This window comes from Scomber japonicus, chromosome 11 (assembly GCF_027409825.1).
Source record: "Scomber japonicus isolate fScoJap1 chromosome 11, fScoJap1.pri, whole genome shotgun sequence".
Classification (NCBI taxonomy): Eukaryota; Metazoa; Chordata; class Actinopteri; order Scombriformes; family Scombridae; genus Scomber; species Scomber japonicus.
In genome coordinates, this window is record NC_070588.1 from 18,737,978 (window position 1) to 18,755,920 (window position 17,943).

At 38.3% G+C, this 17,943-nt stretch overlaps 1 protein-coding gene across 2 annotated transcripts in view; it reads right to left on the reverse strand.

Annotated features, from left to right (window-relative positions):
- Window positions 1-17,513, reverse strand: part of LOC128367752 (glypican-6-like) — an 89,321-nt gene extending 71,808 nt beyond the window's left edge. For both annotated transcript variants that reach the window (XM_053328385.1, XM_053328384.1), the window contains exon 1: window positions 17,318-17,513. In XM_053328385.1, coding sequence (XP_053184360.1) covers window positions 17,318-17,468 — 151 coding nt within the window. In that variant the 5' untranslated portion in view covers window positions 17,469-17,513. The remainder of the gene's footprint in view (window positions 1-17,317) is intronic.
- Between the last annotated feature and the right edge of the window lie 430 nt (window positions 17,514-17,943).

Here is a 17,943-nt window from a genome sequence, read left to right on the forward strand (position 1 = left end):
CCACCGCTCTCAAAACAAACCTGTAAGACTTAGAGAAATCATTTCTAGAAAGGACGTCATGCAGTGTGCAATGTGCATGTGTGTTGCTGATAGTTGTGGTGCATTTCAACAAGACCCCGAAGTTCTCTTTACAAGTGGAATTAAAATCCGACACTGTAATTGGATTACATTTCCCTGTTGCTCAACTGTGTCTCCTGCACACACATAATGCTGATTTCTTGTCCCCTTACAGGGCACACTGAAACCAGATTTCAGCTTCTCTCTTCTCTCCTTCTCCTCAGCACTGTATATTGTCTACAATGAGTATGAGTCTCCAATCAGGCAAGCAGCTGTGAGCAGATGGCAGCTGTAAAATTCTCACTGCATGCAACAGATAGATTGCACAGCATCAGAACAAGAAATAGGTTTCACAGAGTGATCACCACACTGGGGGAGCAACATTATGGTATGAGCAGAAGATAGTTTTTGCACATTGGTGTCTGCAAATGGTGACATGAGGTAGCGTTTAAAAAATTTAGACTTCACCGCTCAGACTTCATATGACATGTCATAACCAAACTACACCCAGCACACCCATGTAAACATCCCAGCCAGCAGCCTCTGTTCCAAGAATAACCAAAGAGGAAAGATAAAAAAAAAACATAACGCTTTCTCTGAACAAAGCATGACAGAAAATAAGATGATTTGTAATAACTTCATCATTTTGCTACAGCTATGGTTGTCCAAGAATACTGCAACCTAGTGCATGTTGTGTCAATAAAGCAGCTGCTTTTGTTCACATTATAGTGAATATTAGTAGCAAGAACCAAGAAGAGTCAGCCTTTACACATGCAGACTGACTTTGACAATGGACCAGTGTATGATACCAGCAGATCAAAGTAGATCTGATAATACATACACAATGGTAACTACAGTCTGTGACAAAACAATTGTAACTCATAGGCTTCTTATCAGTTTTCAATCATCATCAGCTGGATGTACATTTGTTGAATAAGGATCCCCAATGAGCTCACAGTTCCAGCATCATACCCCTGCTCTCTTGAAACTCTTTTTCCACTGAGTAGACCTGTTTTGCCTGAAAAGTGTTTGAAATATTTGTATTTAAATTACCACTTACTGTATTTAAAAATAGTTATAAAAAATTATTGATTTAGGAATATCCTTGTTATTGCACACCGTCATTAAAAAGACCCGGCAGGAAGGATGTAAGTAGCGAGTCTCTCGGGCTACAAATTTTGAGTGCAGCCTTTTCATCAGATATGTCAAGGAGAGAGAGCAAACATCCATCTTGACACAACAACCCCACTGTGTGCTCCAGCAGTCTCAACAGAGCAAAACATCACTTAAAAATAAGCCTGTCGTACATCAACATATGGGAAGGAGCTTTCAAGGGACTTCACCACTCAGCAAAGTGCCATGACCTTCCTAGCCAAAGTTAAAACAGCACTGTGGCCTCACAGATAATCTATCTGCTAGAGCACAGAGAAAACATCAGCAACAGACAGCACAGAGTGAAGACCAGACACTTCCTTAAAAGCAAAGAAAAATAGATGCAAACACATTAAATGGTTATAGTGTAGTAAAAAGGTTGAAAGCAAATTAACCTAGTTTATTTATATTAGATTTGTATTGTCTCTGGGAGTGTAGATTTCCATTGTTGTCCTAAAACTATTACAAACACATCAGGGAGACATAATGTTGCACTGCTATGTTCAATCTTTATTATCAACATGCATTGACTTGGAGTCAATCCATTGCTCAATTCATGGACCTTGAAATGAACCAATTAATTAATTTTAAGTCTTTAAAAAACATCTGAACCTGCTTGAACTTGCTGCATTTGCATATCGTCTGGGACACAACTGGAAGAACTCAGCCATCAACAACATCACTTGTGCATGCTGTGTAAATATCTGGTAATCAGCAGGATTCTCAGAGATCAGGGAGTTTTGAACAGTTACTTAAAATGTGTCATTTCAAACTGAGATCAACATTATACATGAGGAAGCTTCATGGTAGATCCTTGGGGCTTTATGCTGTTTTTCGTTTTATATGATATGGGGCTGTGGGCCAGTTGCCAACTTGTATTGATTCAAATTTGACTGTCAATGAGACTATAAGACACTTCTTATTTTTTTCAATCAATGTTGTCTCCAACACGACTGGTTATGCAATTCAGGCATCATGTAATTGGTTTAATGAAATATCTGAACGCATACACACAATCATACAATATAATCTGATGTAATTCATATTTATTTTAATTATTTTGAATTCAAATAGAAAAACACAAATTGTGAGGGCAGGTGTGCTTGTTTTGCTCATTCAGCTATAGTCATAACAACTGTTTATGTCACCATGCATAAGAAAAAAAAACCCAACTCAACCATGCATAAAAACATTCACTGATTGAGAGCTGCGGGACTTAGTATCATGTTATTGCTTTGATTATAATGGACAGTGATCTGATCTCATACACACCAGGCTACAACAATTTCTGATCCAGAGCAGAGGTGTCATGGCTCCTCAGATATTTCAGATTGGATGGCTTTAGAAACTGTCAAATAATTACTTTTAATTAGCTTTAATAGTATAGTATAGTATATATACAAAAGTCACTTTCCTGCATACTTTTATTCATATTTATTAAGTCCTTCCAGCTGGAGAGCACTACAGAGTAGCAGTGGAGATACTACTGCCTGTCTTCACCGCAGTGTGAGGTATCATTAAACAATCTCAGTACACGCCATAAAACAGCAGACTTGAATGAATTTGTAAATTACTTACAGCTTTAGAATTTGCATATTTAAAGTGACTTTAGCTTACTATAACCCACAAGTAATTAACATTGGGGTTAGCTTGTTATCATTTTGCCTTACACATCTGGTCTGTGGGAGAGCCTCAGCCACCAAACATACTGCTGCATGGATCTGCCTGATTGCCAGATTTTAGTTCTGTGTTTGGATGTGCTACTGAGAAAAATGTTGAAACAAAGGAATAATGAACATTTCATAGATAGAAGTTATTTTACAACGTTTTCCTATCATGAACACGTTGACTTAAATATACAGTTGTCGTTGTGGAAGATGTGTTTGATCTTAGTGAACATATTGTGGAAACTTGACATCCAGCCTCATATCCTTGATTGCGAGCTGACTCCTTACTCTGCTACTGCAGTGTGACAGTTTAAGAAAACAGCTTTGTAAAGTAGTGTTATTCCAAGGTTAATATTGCAGTAGCTTTGATATAGTGAATTTGTGAGTCATGTGAACTTGCAGCTTCCATAATGACAGCAAACTTATATACAGCCACGTGCGAGTGTTGAGGAATATCAAAAGCAGCATTGTGAAGCTTAAATAAATAAAAAAATTCAGTCTCTACTCTGTATTTTAAAAATCACTGTAATAGTCATATTACACTGAAATAAAACAAATAGAATATACTTACAAAATAATTACAAAAGGAAGGATCAACTTTATTGGTGTAAATGTAAATATTTTGCTATGAAATACCTACATTAATGGACCATTTTAAGTAATTAAATGTCTTAAATTTTGTGAACCGAAACTGCTGAATATAGTACAATAAAAATAGCAAGACTACCCTATTCCAATATGACAACCACATCATACACTTAAGTATGTCTAGATAGATAGATAGATAGATAGATAGATAGATAGATAGATAGATATAGCAATATAGTGTTAATAAGTGTCATTCAATTGTAGCTCTATGTAGTTATTAATAGGAGGCATTTGATCATAAACATAGAAGTCAATAGAACATGACTGGTAACAACTTGGTTTGGTGTGAACATTAACAGCATATGACTGCATGACGCCCCTGCTCAGATCTAATTCATAGTTACTTTGAGTGGTCTGAGTGGTTGTACCGTCACCTCTTTGTTATATTTTTATATTTTAAAATCTTGGGGGGGGGGAGCAAAACCAAACCACGGGAAAAAAGTTGAAACATCCACTGATTCAGACCAGAGTAAACAAACATGCTGAAAACGCCCTAAGATTCCCCTACTCCAGTCATTTTCATACTGTCAGTGCTTAGAAAGATACCTCATCTCCTCTCAGCTAATACAGTACAATGGACACAAACAGCTCACTTCAGTGGTTACATTGAACCCAGCTGCTTTCATTGTTTACATTCAACAGTCAATTTACACTTCACTTCCTGTCAGCACACTTCAGCTCCTTTCAGCACTTGAATTGACATTTTAACAACTTTCAGTGCTTACACATCAGCTGATTCATTTCTGCCTTCATAACACTCCCTTTCACATGTAACACTTTTTTTCCCCCTATGGTTGTAGATTTGAATCACTGTCCTTATTATCAGCTAAATTTAGTTTCATTTTTACTAGATCTATGGAGCTATTGTCCTAATAAACTGTTGATTGGCAGTGACACAGTACTGAATTTTCTACCATTCAAGTATACAACTACAACACAGACATATAATCTACTGTTGCTCTGTTGCTATAGCTTCGGGCAGAGTTAAGACATTAAACAGCTTGTTGGCGTGGCAAATTGTCAAAATAATGCTCTCTCTCTCTCTCTTTCTTTCTCTTCTGTCTTTCACTCACACACACACATAGACATTTAGACACACATCATAAATTGGGGGGTGGTGTAACGTCATCGAGATTTAAAAATATTTCCTATGGTGACGTTTTTAGCTTTAAGCCTTTAACAGGTTTTCACCCCATGTCCCATATTTTCAACTGAAAACTAGAACGACTGAGTGTGGTCCATGAGCGCTGCGATGGGGTTTTTGAAAACACTTGTGAAAACAAAAATAGTTCCTCAAGTAAATGTCTCAGCACAGCTTTGGGAGAGGCTTCCTTGTTTATTTACTCCATGGATCTGCGCTGACTGAGCCAAGTCTTATGCAGATGGGGGTTTTTTGTTTTCTTTTTAGCTGGTACGGTAGCAAGCATGATTTCCACCTGAAGCTGTCTATGATCCTGAACAAGCCGCTCTTTGGCAGCTGAGGGGGGAATTATTTCCCACTAATAGCCTCGTATAAAAAGTGGCCTTTGGCAAGTCATTTAGTATTAAGAGGACTGTGACGGTGAAACAAAGAGACTTGTCCCAGCCTAACCTTGTTGTATTAACCCAATCCCTGTCCTCTATTTGTACAGGGCTAATGCGAGGATGCATAACTTAAGTTCCCATCTAGCCGTAGCACAGAGCAGGTTTAACATGCATATAGAGCAGCAGGTTCCTTCTAACATTAACATTTTAATGATTCACCTGTGTTACCCATGCACCAGCACCTTGAAAAATGTAAAGAGTTTTAATGAGAGAGCTTTATGCATGCATTCGGTGATTTATTATCACTTATACAAGCTGCCATCATAGGCTGCAATTACTTAATGTAACACCCAAGTCTATAATCAAATGTACTGTCAGTCAAATCAGCTGGCTTGTTGTCACTGCTAATGAAGCTCAAAGATATTTAAATTCTACCTTCCTCCTGCTGAGATGTGCTCACATTTTAATATAATAGTGATATTTTAGCACTGATTATTTCCCATGGACTGCAAACACCATAAGTCCAGGCTTTCCTTTGTTCAAAGCACTGGTAAGAACTGGTTTCCCCATACTTCACCAGGGATAGGTAGTTTTCAAATGTGACGCTTCTCCATGTTCACCTGCTGGTAGCAAGCTGAGGAGAATTTGTTTGCTCAATAACATTACATAGCAGAGTAGATTTAGTTTTTCTGTTTCGGTTTTAGATATACTTAATGATGTTTGTATGTTTTGTATTCATTGGCTTTCTAATTTGGGGGAGCTGGTGATGTTTTTCAGGCACTGATGTTATTTCTGTGTCACTAAGAAAGAGTTGTCTTATTCTGTGTTAATGTATACATTGCAATATTCTCCCTGTTACCCCTTTGCATTACACAATAACAAATGTAGCAAATTACCATTTCAGAACTAATCTTACAGCTACTAAACAATTCATGTTGTGATTATCCACTCTAAACACCAGATTAAAGTTGAATTCAAATCAAAACACATTTAGCTCTAGCTTCTTTCAGGTGGTGCTGCACTACACCTCAGCCAGTCCAAATTATGTATACAACTAAATGTTGTATGTGAGTACTGTAATTTTTTTTGACACTGAATAAAGCATTTAAAATGATATAGAATATTAATGCTATATGGTGGTCATGATCAGTCTCAAAGGTAAAGCAATTAAACATAAATAATGCTGCAACCCCCCATAGCCAGATATGTTTTGCATACTAGGATGCAAATAAGGAAAATCAATAGCCTGTAGCAGCTAGCTAGAGAATGGATCAAGGTCCAATGTCACCTAACAACAACGTATGTTGCATTCTTGATATTTGGGCAGATAGACCTTCTACCTATGTTTACGTTCTCACTACCACCAGATACAATTAACCAATGAGCAGAGTGAACAATTTCATATGGCTTTTAGTAAAGCATTTAATGAAATAACTGATTTGGACTAGAGCAAATACACACCCTCAGATTCCCTACTCCAGTCATTTTCATCCCTTAAAGTTTAATTCATCCTCCGTGCTTAGACTAATTTCTCATCTCCCTTTAGATAATACAATCCGATAGACACAAACTCCTTTTCATAAACTGCATCTCACTCCAGTGGTTACATTTAACCCAGCTGCTATCATTGTTTACATTCAACAGTCTTTTTTTTTTCTCTAATCACAATTTCACTCACACTTCACTTCCTGTCAACACAGCAGTACTTGGACTGCCATTGTAACAACTTGCTGTGCTTACACAAAACTGTGAAGGGAGGTGTGCTCGTGTGCACATGACATCTTGGTAACTGTTTTGACAAAAGTGTAACTGTGCTGAAAACTTGTAGTAAAAAGCTTCTTTGTAAGTTGTTATACTTGCCTGCTGCCTACATAAGAATGACTTCAATCTGCAATATTATGTTTTTTTTCCATTCTATATGAAGACATTATAAATAGTACAACATTCACAAATGAATATCACACAACTCTACCTTGGAGTAGCTTGGAGAGTAAAGTGTCTGAGTTAGACCTACTTTCAGAGGTATTCATCAGTGTACCTGGCCAAAGACACTCACAGCATATGTGCCCTGCCATCTGCTGGGTCCCATGCTTCCCCAAGACTAACTTTTTTTATGGATTCACACTTGAAGCCACACTCAGTACTAACGAGATCAACATTCCTCATGTCAATGCAGTTTCACATCATTTCATCTCAAAAGGCAACCACTAACTAGTCTTCATTTTGGAAGCTTTGTGACAATGTTCCTTGGGCAAGGACATTTTTATATTCTTCCCTCAAATCTATCTTACTTTTCTCTGTGAGGGTTCCTCGTATGAGACTTCAACATATGTCTTTTAAATGCACAAACTTGTTGTAAATGACTAGTTTCAGGCTCGTTTCAGGCTGTTAAATGCCACCTGTTCATGAGGAGGTACATGTTTGTGCGATTTAATCATTTGTATAATCGACGCCCCTAAAATTGTCACCTGTTCCGCTCCTTTTGTGGGCAAGTTTGATTCTATAAAAATAAGAATTTCACTCTACATAGCTTCGACTTCTGCTGTCGTGGATCAGTACACAAAATCAAAACACATTTAGCAGATTCAGTATTATGTTAGAGGACGAGAGACAATTAGAAAATATGGTATCATTTTTGATAAGTCACCTTTTTTATGAAGGGTTTACAAGCATTCATTGATGGGTCTATTAATGGTTAAATAATCTGCTGATGCTTTATAGTAAATTAATAAGCTTTTAATGATAACCTTTGGGTTGCCAGGTTGTGGAAAATCCTCTTCAAGCATTACTTTTGCTTTGTCTCTTTTGTTCATCAGGAAACCTCTTCAAATGGGCTGTTTGGCTACGTGCTCTCCAGAGAAATGATAAAATTGGTAAATGTCACAAATTCTCAATCATAAATCAAGTTTCAATCTTTTTGTCACACTAAATTTGTCAGTACAAGTGGTTCTTGCATGAAGCCCATTGTCACTTCTTTGTCCGTTGTTAAAAGTCTCAAAACAGGTCAAACTGCATGGAGATAATTTGGGATGAAGCCATTTTATATTTTTTAATTTAGCTTTGCTTGCTGTGGTTTGAAATGGCTCAGCTGAAGATTGCTTGGGTTTGTTTCAGTTAGCCTAACCCAAACTAAAGGCTGTCCAAGCCTATCCAAGGCTGATCCAATTCCCCCCTTTGCCAGATGGGAAGTTGGATCAACCAATCCAGGCTGCACCCAAAACACTGCACTCGATTCACATCCAAAATACAGTGCTGCTCAACTCTGTTATTATATAAACATTTTCTATAAAACGTCTATGGTGCCTCGGGCTGCTGGGCTCAAGTCGTTCTCAGTTGATGGTTTCACTGATAAATAGCTTACTACAAAATTAACAATTAATGATGCTGGCTAATAATGATGCCAAGACATATGCGATGACAGGCTAATTGTGAGTGATTGAACAAATGCATCTGTTGCATATTAATTAATATATTAGTCTAACTGCAAATAAGTAAGTGGGTGGATAGAATGTATGAATAAATTCATATTTAAGTTATTTTCTGGATCCATGAGCATCACATCTAGAAATGATAGACTGTAAGGATCTCATTATATCTGACCCTAAATTGACTAAGTTAGTTCATCACTCTCTTCATATACTTGTTAAAAATAAATCAAGAGGTTCGTCAGCGGTTGCTGTACACCACACTTTTAACACCTATCATTTTCACTCTTATGTCATATGCTTTCAGACATTCTAGGCACTTAATGCACATTCACTTTTTCTCTTGTATCCCTTATGTCAAACTTCAATATGCCCACTGACTGATAACCTCTACATAAAACCTGCATTTTTTAATATGTAGAAATGAGATGATATCCTCAGGAACTACAGTACATGAGACTGAATGCCAACGTATATGAAACATCAGCATGGATCCGTAAATCAGTGTATTCCTCAAAGTCTTTCCTTTACACGTTTAATAACGTCTCTAGAGGGTTTTGTGTACAGAATAGCCAAGTTTCTTCCTCAAGTTAGAGATTGCATCAATTAAAATTGAATGACAATATTCCTATCACATATTGGGTCATGTCAGAAGTCATAATGAAAGACATGCTCGCTTTTTAAATAACTGTAGGATGCTAATACAGAAACGTCTATGTCCTTGGGTGAATGAGGACAGGTTCAAGAGGAAATGAATTCTCGCTGACATAAAACAGTCTACAATAAAAGCAGCAGAGTACATGGTATGATGGTATTCTTCATCCTCAGGAGAGTCAGCGTGAAGGAAAAAAAGGACAGGAATAAAGATGTTGGAACAGTTTCATACTCCTAGCAAATATGTCAGTATTTTCTTTTTTTTTTCTGTTTTTTTTATGTGTCAAGATATTTCACTGCAACATGCCAAGTGTAAGGGCGTGTGCACGATAAAACAGCCAAGTGTTGACTCAACGGTTTGGTGTTTCATATTGAAATATTTTTTAAATGTACTAAAAAAAAACTCTTTTAGGGGAGAAATATAAATGCATAACTGCCCTCTGTCACTGCAGGAGAACTATTTCACAACTTCTGAACATTTCTTTATAAAGATGCTTTGAAGAAATTGTGGTGAAGAAATAGGTTTTTTAGACAGTTCTTTTTTTTTTCCGAGGTGATCTTTCCCAAAACTGGGCTTCACTGTGAAATCTGACATAAAACTATGTCTGAGGCTCCGAATGATACCTACTCCCTTTCGCTTCAAAGACACAGTTCTGGGTGTTCTAATGCAGAGGAGATAACCATAAATTAAACGTGATTGCATTCCACTTGAGCTGAGCATATTTTTAGATGAATCATTTACTCAATCATCAGAAAATTAACAAGCAACCATTTTGATAATTGATTGATTGTTTTTGGTCTATTTCCAAGCACAAATATTCTATGGTTTCAGCTTATCAGATATGGGGATTTATCTCCTTTCTTTGTCTTATAGGACAGAAAAAAAGACTTGTTATTTTTGATTGACATTTTATTGCTCAAATGTTTTAATAGAGAAGAATTATCTACATTACCTTACATAACACTGTACACTGAAGCAGCCACTTAAATGTAAATAAAACATACAAAAAGACTAAAATGATCCTGATATTTACTAAGAGGATAAATATACAACCAAAAAGTGTGATATGTTTGACCTCGAGGGTAATAGCTATGGAATATTCATGTGCTATATCCTGCTGCAAGGTGCACCAATATCATTACAGCTAATATTAATGTATGGATTTCTCTAACACCATGTGCACCACATTTAGGAATGACAAGCAGCGCATAATCAGCATATGTAGCACTATGTCAGGCTTTGATATTTATTAAGGAGTATGTAATAGAAAGCCTTGTGGAGGCATGAGAAGACCAGTGCGGATATTCGATCCATGTGGGCAGCACGCCTAGAAGCCCCTGAGAATGAGAAGTGAGCAGACAAGCCACTCTCTTCTGCGTCACCTTGCTAAGTGGAGCGTGGTAGGGGACTGCACTACAGGTAGCAGCTGGTGGTTGTTTGGAGACCTGGAGAGGGCTCTGAGACCTGCAGTGATCATTACCTTTCAGCATTTACAGTACAGCTTAGCTTACAGACACTGGCCATTATAAGCCCTGATTAGCTCGTTACAGTGCAAATGTCCTCTAGTCAGCAGACTATTTTACTGAAACGGAGAGGACACAACTCAACCGCATGACGCAACGCAAGTCTCCCCCACGGCGGCTTCCCGAGACACACCACACTGAACTTTCCTCAGGAGCAGTGTAAAGTGCAAACATCCTCTCCAGTTGCACATCATGTCTAGTCAGACGTTGTCGACAAGACAGGAGTGGCAGACGAGTGGCTAAAGATAGATCCAACGACAGCAACAAGGCATTCGAGGGGGCTTTGTTTCACGATGGCTAGGTTTTGACAAGCAGATGAGGTGTCAGAGGGGGAAAAGTACCAGCTTTATGTCACAGCCAAAAGCCAAAATCTGATCCATATGTCAACGCAGAAAAGCACATTATTTTTGAAAGTCAGCAAATGTCTGTGGACAGCTTGAAAAGAGACAAGCAGATTTGTCAACTTCTGGAAACTGCGTCAACAATTGAAAAAAATAAATATTTTATAACAGACAAGCTGTAGAAGTTTGGTATCAAGTCAGAGATATGTGCCAAACATGTCTGAACAACAACTCATCTTACAATCTTACACATCCTGAACATCATAACTGTTGGCATGATTTGAAATATTCAGTCAAGAAAAAAATATGACAAAGTAACACCTCTCAACTTACTTCGAGAAAATGAATACGCCTATTTTGAGGTGGTAGTATGGGGAAGAGAATGATTCTTATTGTATGAATACAATTTTCTTGAAAGAGATTACTTCATCATAACTGGTGCACCATAGATGTAACCTCCCAACAGGAGCTGTAGGTTTCTATTTTTGTAACAAATCAGATATATAGTATGCAGCATCTGTATCCTGTATAGTCCCACCACTGGTCAAAAAAGCAAGAAAAGAAAAACAAGGATCAGTGACTAGTGGAAGTGTGTTTATGCCAGCTTCTAAAATGAGGAATGAAAAAGCTCCTTCTCAGTGGCTCCAGGTTAGAATTTAATTGGACAGTTGTTGACAAGAACGATTAGATCAAAATAACATCTATTCAATCTCGTGTCGACAACAGGAGCACTCATTCTTTCACATTTCAAATGAATCATAAACCATTAAACAGCTAGTGCCACACTGTCTCAGGAGATTCACTTCAATCCATTTCCTTATTTTTCACACTAGATTTATCTCAAATGAGTTTGACAAACATTAATTCTTCATGGCTGTAGAAGCAGCACCATTACTTTAATAACATATGTGACAACAGCTGCTTATCAGGGGCACATCAAGCTTACTGTATTTTGTCAAGCTTCAATAACCTGCCGTATGACTTTAAAGCATTTGTGTTTTCATTCTCAATATAGTCACAAATTACACTTTGAAACTAAAGAAGCTTTATAGCCACATTGAAACAATGCAATCTAACTGAAAATATCTAAATAAAGGTTGCCTAATACAGATAATATGCACTGTAATTTAGCAAAACAAATATTGTTAATAGCTGCTGAACAGCGATCTTAAATCCTGTCTGTGTAGAATTTGCCAGCTGTATTCAAATTCCAATAGCAACAGTTTTGGGCAACAGAAAGTTGGATGTAAATCTTGCTGAAGGCCACAAACTAAATAAACAGAAGGCTTGGGTCACAGACAGGATTAAAGTTTAGAAATATCATCCAGAAAATGCATTTGCTGTTTAAAAAAAAGGAACCCTGAAGACATGAGTTTCCCTCTTTTCTGATACCAGATACCCAAACACATCAATATTCACATCTGAATATATCTCCCCTTTGGCAGCTGGAACATTGCATTTCCAGACCGATAGAGTAAAATAACTCATTAATGCTAATTTGCATTTCTCTATTGAGATGACCATGGGCAGTCCCAGTTCAATATTGTATTTTAACAAATTAAATAGTCTGTATTGGGAATATACAGTAGCTTATATAAAGGTATTTCATTACAATAGAGCCCTATACTGTACATTCAAGCCTCAAAATGACACCTCACTGACACAGTATCAATGAAAACTGCACATCACAAGCTTCACAATGATAGGGTTTAAAGAGCCTGAAAACTTAGTTTGAAATGTCATTAAATATTAATGAATAAATAAGCAACAATAAAAGTTAACGTTAGGCAAAATCCCATTATAGTTAATTATTTATTAAGAGCTTGACACTCAAAGAACCCAGCCCGACTGATCAGATATGACAGAGTTTTCCAGTCCTGGCAACAAGAGAAAACAACCTGACAACTGTCATTAGATTTTGATGTTGCAGAAATATCACCTTTTTCCAACTCAGTCAATGCCCTTTAAACCACTGAGAAAAGCAAGGACAAATCCATGAGTACTGAAATCTCTTGTGAAAATTATGACAACTCTTCAAACTTTGGAAGACAATTGTGTGTTCAAAAAGTGTGTGTTCATGTCAACCCACATCCCTGCTAGTAAGAAGTCCACTAAGAAAGTAGGTTTTTGGGGCCTTTAAAGTAAGACTATCGGGTTTGATAGAATTAGGTTTTGCAGGTGTATCTAAAACACCTTTCCACTTCATACACTGTCACATAAAACTTTATTCACTTTATTCAATGGTAAAGCAAATTGTATCTAACCAATTGAAAACAGAGATAAATAATAATCAAGCATCTTCAGCTTTCTGATGTGGTCTGAGTGAACGCCATTGTTTTGTTCTGCTCCCCATGCTGCAACCCTAAAAAACACTTGCAGGACACAATGTTTCTAACAGCTCTCAGAGGGAACACCCGCAGAGAGAGACCATCATGAGGCCATTTTGGCATTCATGAGCATGATTGATGACACAGAGATGGAGGCAGCGTTTGAGAAATCCCCTCTGCAGCAGGAAAAACGATGATTTGTTTGGATTTTTCTTCCCTGATAGTGCCCCCCTCTGCTTCCCAGTAGGACACATTCACATTACATTATATAGCAGAAGGCACTATCAAATAATGGCGCTACCATATACAAACCCGAACAATAACTGCCAGTCTCAAAAGTCAAATTATCTGCAATTTCATCAGAATTAAATGTAAAAGCATAAATGCAACATAAACATAAACATGAACAACACATTTCTAAAGATTTCTCTCTCAGATTTCTCTCCCCATGTGTGACTGACAGGAAGGTCACAATGATCTGACAATATGTCACAGCAACACTGGTGTATGCTGTGGGGGGGAAACAAAGTCACCTGGCCATCCCCTCTGCAGGCACTCCCATTTAGCTCTTTTTAATCCTCTCCATCCCATTACATGACAGTAGAGAAACTGTGCACATTACACGCTTCAGCTCATTTGCCTCTTTATGCAAGCAGCCAAGGACCACATAAAATATCAGCGCTGTTATTTCTGTCCCACATCCACCTCATGGCTGGGAGTCAACAGAGGTGGATGTCAAATGATAGCATAGCATATGACATGCTATGGAATTCCACTGAATCTGGCAGTCTGCTGTATGAGTCACTTTCCATATCTCTCCATCTTGTCTCAGATGCTGGGTAATCCACAGAGTAGAATTTGAGACAGCCGGAGCAAGACTGAGGGCAGGTCTTTAACTAGAGCAATTGGATTTAGCTTACAGTCCTACTAAATACATACTATGAAAGTCTGCTGTGGAGAGCGGCAGAAGCTCTGGGCATCTTCAGACGTGCCAACACTCAAAGGCTATTAGAGCAATCCACAAGTTCATGCCCCCACGGTTTAGAATACTTTCACCATGTAGCCACTGACAGCCTCCAGCCTGAAGGTCAGCAGGCGGAGGACTGCCAAAGTCTTGCGGAATTACTGTACCAGCAGAGCCTTTAGACTTTGGATCATAACAATATTTCTGTCAATAACACTGACTCCACTGCTGTCATTCCACCTGACCTGATTCCTTCTATTTGACCAAACACAACGGTAAAAAAAAAAAAAAATCAGGGATTCCAAGCTTTTCAGTTTCTGCTCTGTGATAACATGCTGAAGCTATGTTTGAGCATTGCAAAAGGTTATGTGAATAATCCTGCAATAATATACACTTGTAATGGTCATAATGAATACCTGATATTGGGCCAAAAACACATGATTAAAATGGGAAATGCATCAAGTAATTTAATAAAAAAACTGTAAAATCTGAAAAGGGCAAATAGGACATAATGAAAAGAAATGGCTGTGATTAAGACTTACAGGATTCTACTGGAATCATAAAGGCATAAAATGTGCCATATATATACGTAAGAGAAACGGTATGTTTTCTGTCGTGTGTTGTCTAACTTGATCTCTGTGCCATCTTACATCAAAAGCAGCAAGAGCTCACACATTTCGTCTGTCACTACAATTTGATGTTGAAGGCTGTCTGAAGATGACAGAGATTTCAAGGTATCAAACCGCAGTCATTTAACATGAATCGTTACGTTGAAGCAGTGAAAGCATCATTTGTAGAGGGGGACCAGTAACCAGTGAAGGTTGCCATTTGCCCAAATCATCAGTGACTTAATAGAGCATGATGGCAGCTGTAAGCCTGACAGAAACAGTAAGCTACATGGGCAGCTTTAAGAGCCACTCTTCACCGAGTCCCACAAGGACCAACTAATCTACAAGTACTGGAATATTAACTCCAGGGTAATGTCATCACGGAAGATGCTCTCCGGCTGCCACATGGACAATCTTAACCCCCTCAGTAAAATCTGCAATACAGCTAATATTACAAAGCAGCTGCGTGCAATTTAATAGTCCATACAAATCACTGTGTGCAGTCTTTATATGATGTGGTGATCTGCCAGGAAAAAAAGTAAGGCTTTATCATATTTTACTTTGACAGACACTATTCAGTAATTCTACTAATAGTGTAATGCTGTGTGTAAAATAATAAACAGCAGCAACAATTTAGAATGAAAATAGAATACAAAATAAAAATGCAATCAGCAAATTCAAGTTTTACATCAGCTCAGTCAGACCAACATATGAATCTCCAAAGACTAAGATGTAAGATCTCCATAGAGAGAATATGTGGTGTATTTCCACTTGTCATACTTAAAAATGCAGTGTGTACTTTAAAAAAAAAACAAGATTTTATGATTTTAAATTAACATTTGAATGAAGATGTATCCTCTTTCACTTAGTCATGAATTGGCTCAGCAATGTTTGTTGTTTGCATGAGCGAGAGGCAATATATTGCAAGGCTGAAGGGCATGACCATGTGAATGGACACAGGTGAATCTGCTGAGGTGTTGATAATGGCTTGTCTCTCCAGCAGACATGTATGACTCATTCAAAGACCAGATCAAAAGCTGTTTATTGGGGGTGACATCATTCAGAGATGAGAGAGAATGAATTTCTCACTCATTTGGCAGATTAGTTGTGATGTCAGGGACGCAGATTCAAAGGATTTAATCAGTTCGTTATTCAACCCATCTCTGAACAGGTGTGCCTGTTATCAAATATGCAGCCTTTTACGTGTGCCAGATTTCCTGCTTTATAGCGAGAATATCTGGCCCCCAACGCATAATAATGACCTCCTGGAGAGACAAGTCAGCTCGGATAATATGAACAAAATATATATGTGCATGCATCAGCTTTAATTACTTTTCTTCACATGCAGATATATTAACATTATTAACATGGCGTCATGTTAGTATATAACCAGAAAATCCAGTGAAATTACACTGAATTAACACTAATTCTGCACCACTTAATAATTGATTAACTCACATTTAAATAGGCTTATAATTGCTGTAAAACACACTTTAGCTTCACACATGTTTATTGACATATGATATGATTTACTATCCATTTACAGTATATCTAAGTGTTTTCAAAGTGGTATTTTAAACACTTTTTGTTATTTCCAAGTCTTGACAACCACTATGCAATCCAGCATTAAAGCAGTATCATTAGTATGGATAAAGCTACCTGTTACTGCCACGGGATTTACTGGAATGCGACCAGCAGTTCCACTTAACCTTATCACTTGATTTTAGCTGGACAGGAGTTGACCATCCATTATCCCTGCTTGGTTAGCACAGTCGGAGACCACTTTTCCTTACATGCAAATAGATCTTACCTCAGCTGCCTGGGAGAGGGGGGGGGGGACTCATATTCATGTTTAGTATTCATGCTGTGTGATATCATGTTGTTATCACAGCAGGGATGGACTATACATTCAGTAAACCAGCTCACATGTGTTCGGACGTTTTAGGTTGACTTATTAGAGCAGGCCTGTCACTTCATTGCAGGTGTGCAGGCTATATGCAGGAGGCTGCTCCAGATGTTGCTCGCTCTTTAGTCGAGTCAGTTAGGATTATTTTGCATATGAGTGCATGCCTTCATACGAGGTTTCAAACTTTAGTTAGTTAGACTCGCAGCAACTTAAGTGAGAGACAGGTGGTTGAGAAACTGTGTGACACGTTTCATCTGCAATCAGTCAAGCTACCCCCCTGCGACATTTAACACGTACAATAATAAGGATGCAACATAACTGACTTACGATGGGACATTAGACTGTGATGTCCAACTTCTTCACCTACACCTAACACATGTGAGTTTATTTGATTCATTATTTATTTGTACCAAGAGTTCGCGTTTATTCCCGAGCTTGTGGCGCTGTATCTGGCAGCCAGGTCGTGAGTCTATATAGCTACTGTATGAACGGGTCGCACACTGACTGAGTCCAGCCTTACCTGGGATCTCTTGAGCAGGAACATGTGTGAAGCTGAAGCCTTTCCCGATGCAAGCTTCCCTCACCTCGCTGCAGTTCCGTGCTTTAAAATCTGCTCTTGCTGCAAAAGACAGCATGGAAAAAGTGCAAATGATGGTCTCTAGTCTGAGCATTGTTCACTTGTTTGAAGATCCTTATTGTTAAATGTTCTCTGCAGTATCCCGCTGTGATGGTCAAAAGAAAAAAAAAAGAGATGAAGAAAGAAAAAAAAAACTCCCCTGCAGTAGATCCGCAGGTAGTACTTAATGACAGGGCGTTTAAATGGTTGCAACTCAATTACTACGGAGTGTTAGTGTCTACCAACACATTTCCTGCAGGAAAACGGGTTTATATCACCACCGAGAATGATTAAAAGTCCCCTGGCGCTGCAGTAAAGAGGACTGCGAGTGTTGAGGTACCACATGAATCCAGGCAGCGCTTTTTTATCCCGGTGTGTTGACTCAACTCCGCTCAGCAGACGGAGCCCCTGGTCGCTGTGTTGAAGTGGAAATGCCGTCTGTGGAGGGGAGCGCGCTGTGTTCAGATCAGATGCATTGGCAAGACGAAGGAGGACACAAAATATGGACTGGAATCCAGCCTCATCCTGTT